Source organism: Cydia fagiglandana, chromosome 25 (assembly GCF_963556715.1).
Source record: "Cydia fagiglandana chromosome 25, ilCydFagi1.1, whole genome shotgun sequence".
NCBI lineage: Eukaryota > Metazoa > Arthropoda > Insecta > Lepidoptera > Tortricidae > Cydia > Cydia fagiglandana.
Genome location: NC_085956.1, coordinates 1,476,074 through 1,487,290, shown reverse-complemented (window position 1 = coordinate 1,487,290; position 11,217 = coordinate 1,476,074). Strand labels below are relative to the sequence as shown.

The window sequence follows — 11,217 nt, the reverse complement described above, 5'->3', positions numbered from 1 at the left end:
GAAATTGACTTGACCAATTATTTTCCTGAACAAATCGACTGATTTCGTCAGTCCCGTCTGGATACCCCTTTAGGCCTATGTAAAGCCCCCTCCACACACGTGAGCGAATCGCGGCGCGAAGCCGCGAACACTATTCGCGAACGAGTGTGGAGAGGGCTTAAAGGTTCCGTCACACAGGCGCGTTTTCCGGGCGGGGCGGGGCGTGAGCGTTTTATACTCACGCGCCGCCCGTAAAACGCGCCTGTGTGACGGAGCCTTAAGGCTTATAGACATAAGAGCGCACTGCGATTAATTTCTTGTGGTTTCAGAACCGTAAAAAGTGTAAAGCGCCCTCCAGACTATGTGCGTGAATCGCGGCGCGACGTCGCGGAGCGAACATATCGCGAAGTTGACGTATGACTCCACACTCGCACACTTCACGGCGATTTCGCAGTTTGGTTTGCGGCAAAATGGCGGAAAAGCATCAGCTGATCGAGTTTAACTGTTAGTTATCTATGGCATCATACGTGATTTAGCTGTTTTCCCATTTTGTTTTATTGTAAAACCGTAAAATATAGCTGCTTAGTATAATATAATCATAATATAATTCATATTTATCTTGCCACAGAGGAGCCAAAATATTGTGTAATGTGGAGTCTTGCAAGTTCGCGCTTCGCGTCTCCTTTGACGCGGGCCGAAATACCGACAAATAACGGAGAACAAGGCGCGAAGGCGTGAACAATCTGCGAAATCGACGCCACACTTGCGTTCGCGGCTTCGCCCGCGATTCACGCGCATAGTCTGGAGGGGGCTTAACATACGGCATGCTTGATGAGCGCACGCACAAGAATTTAATCCCAGTGCGTTCTAAACCTAAAGCCTCCTCCAGACTATGCGCGTGAATCGCGGGCGAAGCCGCGAACGCAAGTGTGGCGTCGATTTCGCAGATTGTTCACGTCTTCGCGCCTTGTTCTCCGTTTTTTGTCGGTATTTCGGCCCGCGTCAAAAGAGACGCGAAGCGCGAACTTGCTAGACTCCACATTACACACTATTATGGCTCTTCTGTGGCCAGATAAATATTAATTATATTACATTAAGCAGCTATATTTTACGGTTTCACAAGAAATCAAAATGGAAAAACAGCTAAATCACGTATGATGCCATAGATAACTAACAGTTAAACTCGATCAGCTGATGCTTTTCCGCCATCTTGCCGCAAACCAAACTGCGAAATCGCCGTGAAGTGTGCGAGTGTGGAGTCATACGTCAACTTCGCGATATGTTCGCTCCGCGACGTCGCGCCGCGATTCACGCACATAGTCTGGAGGGGGCTTTCTCCAATAATAGGGTATATTACGCGAAACTGCGTAGGGGGCGCTCCTACCACAATCCAATTTTCGCGTTTCCCGGTAGGCTCTACTCGTAGTTAACAAATCGCCTGGGTGCATCAATGCCATACCTATAGTCAGACCGTAAAAAATCTGCAGCGATTTTGATAGCCCACGCATCAAGGCCCCAACGTTATCTGTTCTCTCATTTCTCTCTCCTCGCTCTTTTAAAAATGCCTTTTGTCAATAAAGGACAACCATACTGTTGACAAGATGGACTTCAAATCATGGTAGGTAGAACCGGGTTGTGTATGTGTGCGTAAAAACTAGAGATGCCCCGAATAGTGGATTTGGCCGAATACCGAATATTCGGGATCCGTCTCGGCCGAATATCGAATATTCGGCGACCGAATATTAGGCATGGCATGACATGCGAACATTTTGAGTCACAATTATTACGAAAACTGTTCGCCAACAAAGCACAACGTTTGCTAAGATATATTTTTATGTTAAACAGAATTAATGAATGTAATTATAATTAGCGTCAATCAATTCAGACCCATGATTAAAATAAAATATTATGTTTTTGTGATGTGTAAATAAATTGAAAAAAAAACCTAGTATTTGGTTATTATTTTGTGAAATTTATCTTTTTAGGTAGGTGCAACAGATATTCGGTATTCGGCCGAATACCGAATATTCGGCAAAATGGCCGAATAGGCCGAATACCGAATAGTTGCCGAATATTCGGGGCATCTCTAGTAAAAACGTATATGTGTGCTCTTTTAAGGATGTGAAAAGTCGATTTTTATCATGTTATATATCGATAAACGCTACACAGCGGAACGAAATTGCGATTAATTGAAGCTTCAATATCTTCGTTAAACATAAACATAATTGAAATGCTAATGGAATATGAATATATTATAATATAATAAAATAATTCAATTATTGCGGAACACATATTTTAGTAGGTATTTGTGTATTTTAATTAAATATCTGAACTTTCCCTTGGTTCCCTGCTGAGGCGTGACGATAAAATTATGATCTGATAACCACAACAAAGAATAAAAGCGTTTTTGTTCATTTTAGGTATCGTTAAACCTTTTAAAATTGCAAGAAATGTCGATAGTTTATCGTATGACTTTATCGACATGGCTACAGCAAGATGGGCCACATTGTTAATCGTACACTAAACAAAAATGGTAACAGTGACAGCTCGCTCAGACGTAATCTTTGTATATTATATATCTATGCTTCCTTTCCTTAGTGACCAAGGCCCCAACGTTTTCTGTTCTCTTTGACGGCGCAGCAACTAGTATAATTTCTCTCCCTTTGCTCTTTCAAAAATGCCGTTTGTCAAAAAAGGACAGCCGTACTGTTGACAAGATGGACTTCAAATCCAAGTGTCCCCTTTTTAGGTAGACCCAGGTTGTGTATGGTGTATGTGTGCGTAAAAACGTATATGTGTGCTCTTTTAGGGACGTGAAAAGTCGATTTTAATCATGTTATATATTGATAAACGCTACACAGCGGAACGCAATAGCGATTAATTGAAGCTTCAATATCTTCGTTAAACATAAACATAATTGAAATTCTAATGGATAATAATTATATTATAATATAAAGAGCTCTGTATTTGTATGATTTCATGTACATATATGTTTATTTTTTATACCAATGTAATGTATAATTTATTTAACATACATATAATAACATTAGTAACAATACATTTTAATAAAAAAATACTATAAATTAAGAAGAAATAAAGAAATGAAGATGTGGTTTCAGCACAAAATGTGAACCAATTTAAAAATAAATTAGACAGACACATCAATACATCTACTTGTCAACGATAACTATTAATGATTACTGGATACAGGCAATATCAGTTGTTTCAGTTATTGCGGAACACCTATTTTAGTAGGTATTTATGTATTTTAATTAAATATCTGAATTTTCCCTTGGTTACATGCTGGGGCGTGACTATAAAATTGTGATCTGATAACCACAATAAAGAATAAAAGCGTTTTTGATTATTTTAGGCATCGTTAAACCTTTGAAGTAAAATTAAAATTGCGAGAAATGTCGATAGTTTATCGATATGACTTTATCGACATGGCTACAGCAAGGTGGGCCACATTGTTAATCGTACACTAAACAAAAGTGGTCCCAGTGACAGCTCGCTTGGAAGGTATCTCTATATATTATTATATCTATGTTAGTGACAGCTGTCAATGTCAACTAACTCGGCTGAGCTGAGCAATTTTATTGAGCATTGTAGAAATAACCAACAAAATGCCTTTAATTATAATATGCGGCTGCCCAGTGAGTGGAAAAACTACAAGAGCGAAAGAATTAAAAGAGTTCTTCGAGAAAACGCACGGGAAACATGTTGAAATAGTCTCAGAAGCCGATGCAATACTCAAGTTAGGTTATGAACCGAATGCTACATATTTGGACTCGCAGAAGGAAAAGAGAGTGAGAGGGTACCTTAAATCCGAGGTTCTACGGCTTGTTGGGAAGGATAATGTTGTTATATTGGACGGCAGTAACTATATCAAAGGTTTGTAATGCTATATTTCGAAATATTAGGATCGATTTTTTTTTGTTTACATTTCCTTGAGCAATGTGTTAGCATGACATCTTCTACTTAACACATTCATTACCACTAAGTGCTACGGGTTACGCTCGTAGCGCGTAGCCACGGTTTCGCCGTATGTAGCGTGTAGTCGCTACGAACAGTGTACCCGACAGTCGGGTTCTTGGTGTTGAATGTGTTAATATAGAAGTAACGAATTACTATAATATATATACTCGTCTGTATGTTTTACTACTTATCATTTCACAATGCCAAATTACAAACTGTACAGTCAGCAGCAGAAATTGCTAAGCGGGCCAGGTGTTCAAAATGATCTTGACGCGACTTTATTATTAAGAGAATAAGAGCGTGTCAAGGTCATTTTGAACACCTCGCCCGCTTAGCAACTTCTGCTGCTGACTGTACTGCCAAATAGAAAAAAATATATATATTGATTTTGTACTTATGCTGATCGCTTTCATATCTGAGACCTTAATTGTGCCCAAAACTCATAATTTTTGCAATACAACCTTTTTGCACAGTCACCAGCATAATATGTTACGCTACGAAGGCCGCAAAAATATCTGACACGATCTTAAATATTTGTAGCACACTAAGAACGTGTCACATATTTATGCGGCCATCGCTGTGTAACATATTATTGCTGGTGACTGTACCATATATATAGCAAATAAACTGTTTATAAACCACAGGCTACCGTTATGAGCTATACTGCGCATCGAAAGCATCAAAGTCCACTCAGTGCACCATATTCACGATACGGAACCACCAGGAGGCTTGGGAGGCTAATGTGGAACGGATGAATGTGCAGGCAGCCGACGCGTACAGCCAGGAGGTGTTTGAAGCTCTTACTAAGTTCAGGTGATGCTCAAATTTAAACCTTTGTGAATCATTGTAACATTTAAGAAAAAAGGGTCGAAGTCACGTGACCGCTACTCCATACAAAGATTTTCCTCTCTGGATATTACTTACTTACTGACTCCGCTGGCTTAGCAACCCAAAATGAGTCTTGGCCTCTGACAAAAGACAGCACCACTTTTCTCGGTCCTGTGCAACCTCTTGCCAACTGACACTATAGAAAATATAATTTACATAATTTGATGTATAAGTATTAACCACAGCTGATGTATATTATCTGTGTAGTTTGGGAAATGCTGGTCTAAGTAACAGTTGAGCATTATGACACCTAATTGCATTGTTTGGTTTTGCTATCTTGTCCTATACGGGGCTATTCATAAATTACGTCATTTCAAAATAGGGGGGGGGGGTCTGGACATCGGATGACGGTAGCATGAAGTAGGAGGAAATGGGGTCATTTGAAGCATGATTTTTGGATGACTTTAGGGGGGGGGGGGGTCAAAAATCGTCAAACATCGATGACGTAATTTATGGACAGCCCCTATAAATAGTTTTTACTGTCCTTAGCTAGATACAAATACGGCGGTGGCAGAATAACAGCGTCCGTTGCAAGTCTTTAGAGCCGCTGTGCCCCGAAGCCTTCTGGCACAGACATGAGCTGAGCCACTTACCTTTTCAATTAGTTTGTAAGCATTAGTTAGTTACTTTAGCCATTTAAATAATTACAGGTTTGAAGAGCCAAACTCCAACAACCGATGGGACAGCCCTCTCTTCACCGTTCAGCCGCAGGACCAACTGGACTTGGAGGCGGTGTACGCGGCCCTGTTCGAAAAGAAACCTCCTCCGCCCAATCAGAGCACTCAGAATGTAAGTTTTTAACTCCAACAACCGCTAACCCATAATTATGGCAACCCATTCACCTAAATGCGCCTTAGATAACTGTGAAAGGAAAAGGACACTATAAAAGCTTCCATTTTTATAATAGAAATAAAGAAAGAAAATACAGTTATTTACGTCACTCAATCATTAAATTATAAATTTTACATAGGCACATAATAATATAGGGTAATTCGTCAAAAACTGGCCACTGTTTTGTAACAGGACACCCTAAACTAAAAATTAATTATATTTACCTATAAACATAATTCATTTTAGTATAAGGTGATTAGTTATTGAAGGGTGGCTAGTAATTGAAACCTTATACTAAAATGAATTCTGTTTATAGGTGAATAGAATTCATTTTTAGTTTAGGGTGGCGAGTTATTAGCCGGTGACCAGTAATTGTCAATTTTCCTTATGTATAGATAGACAGATTTATTTATTGGTACTGATTATATTTTTGACAAAAGTTTTTTATTTCCAGCCACCACTATCTTCAACAAACTTCCTCTACGAACTCGACAAAATAACCCAAGACATATCAAAACAAATCCTCGAAGCCAAACAACTGAACCAGGACTCTGCCCGCTTCCCCTCCTACCCTGGCTGTAGCCTCGACTCCTTGCCCCTCGTGACTCCTCAGAAACTCCTCAGGCTGAGGAGGCAGTTCCTGACTTATGCCAAGATGAACCACGCGGGAGAAGACACGGGGAAGATTGCGAGATACTATATACAGTATTTGAATAAAACTTTGACGGATTGATTTTTATTTTACTTCTCTTAGGATCCCCCTTCCTTTCTTTCATATCATAACAATTCTTCATCAAAGATATCAACCGGGACACCGCTCGCTTCCCCTCCTACCCCGGCTGCACCCTCGACTCCTTGCCCCTCGTGACTCCTCAGAAACTCCTCAGGCTGAGGAGGCAGTTCCTGACCTATGCCAAAATGAACCACGCGGGAGAAGACACAGGGAAGATTGCGAGATACTATATACAGTATTTGAATAAAACTTTGACAGATTGATTTTTATTTTACTTCTCTTAGGGTCCCCCTTCCTTTCTTTCATATCATAACAATTCTTCATCAAAGATATCAACCAGGACACCGCTCGCTTCCCCTCCTACCCTGGCTGTACCCTGGACTCCTTGCCCCTCGTGACTCCTCAGAAACTCCTCAGGCTGAGGAGGCAGTTCCTGACTTATGCCAAGATGAACCATGCGGGAGAAGACACGGGGAAGATTGCGAGATATACACTATTTGAATAAAACTGACGGATTGATTGTTTTTTTTTTACTGAACCCCTAGATTAGGGGTATCAAGTGTAACCATTCGATAGCGTGACGAGCGTTCGCGTTTGCGTTGTCTATTTTTGTACGGGGTTTTGAATAGCGCGCCAAGCGGGACGTTTTGGAAAGTCAAAATCGCATATAAAATGACACGCAAAGGAGTACGTCACGTCACGTACGCTATCGAATTAAATTTACACTAGGGGCACTCTATAAGAAGGCTAAAGGTGGAGATTTTTGTAAATGGTCGCCTCGCGAGGAATTTGCCGCGCAAAGCAGCTCAGTCCGTGTAGGCGTGTCTCGCCACTCTCGCCCGAGGCATTGCTTCGCTCGAGGCACGTCTGCACCGAATGAGCTTCTTCGCGAGGCGGCTCGTTCTGTGTGGACCTACCTAATAATGCTATTAGAGTCTGCGAAAAGAGAAGAGTAACCAATACACTAGTCTCTTTCCGCACAGACACTAATTATTTTTAGTAGCAAACTATACAAATGTAGGTTATTTAATAACCCTTTTCCAGGCCGCACCAATCTACAAGGTTTTCCCGAAAAATCTAAATATATCCCAATTAATCCAGCTTTGATGATTCATTTGAAAACAACTCAAATTTCCCAATAGTGCAATATATCATCATAGAGTCATATGCCGAAGCCCACGGGCTCTGCTATAATGTTAAAAAAAGTGAACTCCTCGTGTTCAGAGCTAACCGCAGGAGCCCGTCAGTTACACCACCGGTGACTCTTTGTGGCACCCCTCTGAATAGGGTCTCGAGTTTTAAGTAGGTACTTGGGGCATGTAGTGACAGAAGACCTAAACGATGATGCCGATATTGAGAGGGAACGCAGGGCACTGGCAGTTAGAACAAACATGTTAATCCGTAGGTTCGCTCGTTGTACGGCTGAGGTTAAACAGACACTTTTTAGAGCTTATTGCCAGTCGTTCTATACGAGCAGCCTATGGATTAACTATACCAAGAAAGCTTACAGTGCCTTGCGGGTCCAATTCAATAACGGGTATAGAATGCTATTGGGGTTGCCGCGTTTTTGTAGCGCATCCGGCATGTTTGCTGAGGCACGCATGGATGATTTTTATGCAATAATGCGCAAACGAGTAGCCTCTCAAATGTGTCGCGTGCGAGGCAGCGCCAATAGCTTCTTAGCGGCAATAGGAGAGAGGCTAGATAACCCTTTTTATAGACATTGGGTGTCGCTGCACGCTCCTAAGTACCAGGACTGTAAATAGTAATTTGTAAGTTTTTATTAGGATAGGACTAGGATAAACTAACAAAGATATAAGTAAATAGTACTGTACATAACTAACAAATATGGACTGTAATTTTGGTCTGAAATAAATATATATTGATTGATTGATTGATATAATTTGAATCTTAAATCGGAATGCTAAAGTTGAAATTCTAGTGCCGCGTATCTGGTCGATAAATCGTACAGTCGCCATCAGATATATCGGAGCGTCCAAGGTGTTCACAATATCTGATCACGCACTCTAACGCCTTGACAATAGAGGCGCGTTCAGATATTTTTGAACACCTTGGCCGCTCCGATGTATCTGATGGCGACTGTACTATGCCTGGAAAAGGGTTAATAGGTGCATCTCTTCTTCTTCTTCTTCCTCAGCGAGTATGCGCCCACTGTTGGGCATACGCCTCTCCAAATCTCCTCCAAGCAGCCCTATTTGCTGCTTTAATAGGTGCATACTCTGCTTAAAGTATAAAATAAAAAACAGAAGATTATCCAATAAACTGATATATTTAATCTCTTTACAGTGTACTTATAACAACTAGCAAGTCTTTAGTTTGAGATATTATCTAACAAGAGGGGCAAACTTAATTAATACAATATTTTGAATCGCCGATTGTGAAGTATAAGGTGCGTTGGGATAAGTTTAGCAGCCAATGCACCTAAATAGAAAAACGGCGTTTGGTTGGACGGCTTTATAGTTCGTTTTTTTTAGCATTAGAAAGAACTTGCAAGAAGGTAAGCGATCTTGGCATGTATTTTAATTGAAAAACGCTTTTTAAAAACTAAAAACTATTACTTATGAAAGCAGAAGAATATAAATGATCGTATTAGATTCATAATTGTTACATATTTGCCGTAACTTAGTTTTAAAATGTGTTTTTCAATTAAAAGACACATCAAGATTGTTTACCTTTTTTCTAATGCTAAAAAAAACGAGGTATAGACGGATTACAGACGACAGATAGCTAATAATCATACATCGTACATATGAAGCAAAGAGGATTTGCAGTAGAGAGTTACTGTCATAGTAAATTATGTAGCTACAGTTCATTTACTGCCATCTTTCGACAGAAGATTAACACTGTTTGAACGCCATTTGACTTTGATCCTTATTCTTTAACTGATATGTGTTAACTTTTTAAATATTAATATTCATGCCATCTACTCGAGCATAGGCTGAATGTTGTGGCGCCATCGCTCGAAAACATGGAACCATACCTTTGGCCTATAGTCGAGTAGATAGCGTGAATATTAATCCCACCAAAAACATAAATGTAAAAAAGGAGAGCCAAGTTCAATACAAAAATTATGCTTGGCTGTGGGGCTCGCCGCAAAAAGAATGGAGATCTAAATGAGTGCCACTGCCAAGTTCTATGCAAAATCCAAATATGTATTTATAGGAACAAAATAACATTATAAACAAGTATTAAACTCTATTTCTTTGCTTTATTGGATACCTATAACAATTTCTGTTATTTAAAAAAATGTGAGATCTTAAAGCAGGTTAGATTTGACTTGGCCAGTTTTCATTATATCAATCATTTTATATATATTGTAATTCTGATAAAACCTGGCCAAGCCAAATCTAACCTACTTTAAGATCTCACATTTTTTTAAATAACAGCAATTGTTATAGGTATCCAATAAAGCAAAGAAATAGAGTTTAATACTTGTTTATAATGTTATTTTGTTCCTATAAATACATATTTGGATTTTGCATAGAACTTGGCAGTGGCACTCATTTAGATCTCCATTCTTTTTGCGGCGAGCCCCACAGCCAAGCATAATTTTTGTATTGAACTTGGCTCTCCTTTTTTACATTTATGTTTTTGGTGGGATATCAATACTTTTTGTAAAGAAAACTAGGCAGGTATTGAGATTTAATGTTTTTTCTTGTGTTTCCGCTGTATGGTTTTTACTTCTGTTCTTTGTATAATTATGTGGTGCCGCGCGCCGCCGACGACACACCGTTGGCCGGTTGTTTAGAGCGTATTACAAGTTTTTTGTATGGGGACACCACTTATTTTTTGACTAAACTTTATTTTAATATAGCAAATATAATAATACATATATTGGGGTAGTTTCAAATATCTGCTTGTAACGGTTCCAACGCTACGATAAAAAAATATTTTTTTGTATGGGGACCCCCCCTATTTTTTAACTTTTTTTTATTTTTAGATTTTTTCCTACGCTTACACACAATAACCGAGCTGGATTCCAAATTTCATCCTTCTAGGTCATCTGGAAGTAGGTTAGGTTTAGGTACTTATATGTCAGTCCCAATAAAAAATGTTTTTTTTGTATGGGGACCCCCCCTATTTTTAAACTTTATTTTATTTTTAGATTTTTTCCTACGGTTACACACAATAACCGAGCTGGATTCCAAATTTCATCCTTCTAGGTCATCTGGAAGTAGGTTAGGTTTAGGTACTTATATGTCAGTCCCAATAAAAAGTGGTTTTTTTGTATGGGGACCCCCCCTATATTTTAACTTTATTTTATTTTTAGATTTTTTCCTACGGTTGCACACAATAACCAAGCTGGATTCCAAATTTCATCCTTCTAGGTCATCTGGAAGTAGGTTAGGTTTAGGTACTATAAGTCATAAGTCAGTCTTAAAATTTACGACTTTTTGACCTTCATACCTTTATAACCGTTTGAGCTAGCTTCATGAAATTTGGGCTTCTAGATATCCTTATGGATATAATTAAACACACGTAGTTTTATGTGTTTACGTCAAAGATGTTTTGAGTTATAGAAGGGTCAAAAGTGGCACCAAGTGGTTCGTGTAATATTACACTCGGCGCTGGCTAGCCAGTTCCTTTGCTTGAACTTGGCTTGACACGCTGCCGCGTGTCTAGATATTTAATAAGTTAACACATATCAGTGAAAGAATAAAGATCAAAGTCAAATGGCGTTCTAACAGTTTTATGTTCTGTCGAAAGATGGCAGTAAATTTACAGTGGCTACATAATTTACTTTGACAAACCGTCTCTATAGACTTTATTCTCATCGATATGAAGTT

The 11,217-nt window shown here is 39.3% G+C and overlaps 1 protein-coding gene across 1 annotated transcript; it reads left to right on the top strand.

Annotated features, from left to right (window-relative positions):
* The first annotated feature begins 3,552 nt into the window (after positions 1 to 3,552).
* LOC134677072 (protein KTI12 homolog) lies at positions 3,553 to 6,409 on the top strand. The gene is made up of 4 exons (XM_063535519.1): positions 3,553 to 3,873; positions 4,602 to 4,770; positions 5,496 to 5,634; positions 6,131 to 6,409. Exons 1-4 carry the CDS (start codon positions 3,606 to 3,608, stop codon positions 6,407 to 6,409), a joined length of 855 nt encoding a protein of 284 aa, XP_063391589.1. The 5' UTR covers positions 3,553 to 3,605.
* Positions 6,410 to 11,217: the final 4,808 nt, after the last annotated feature.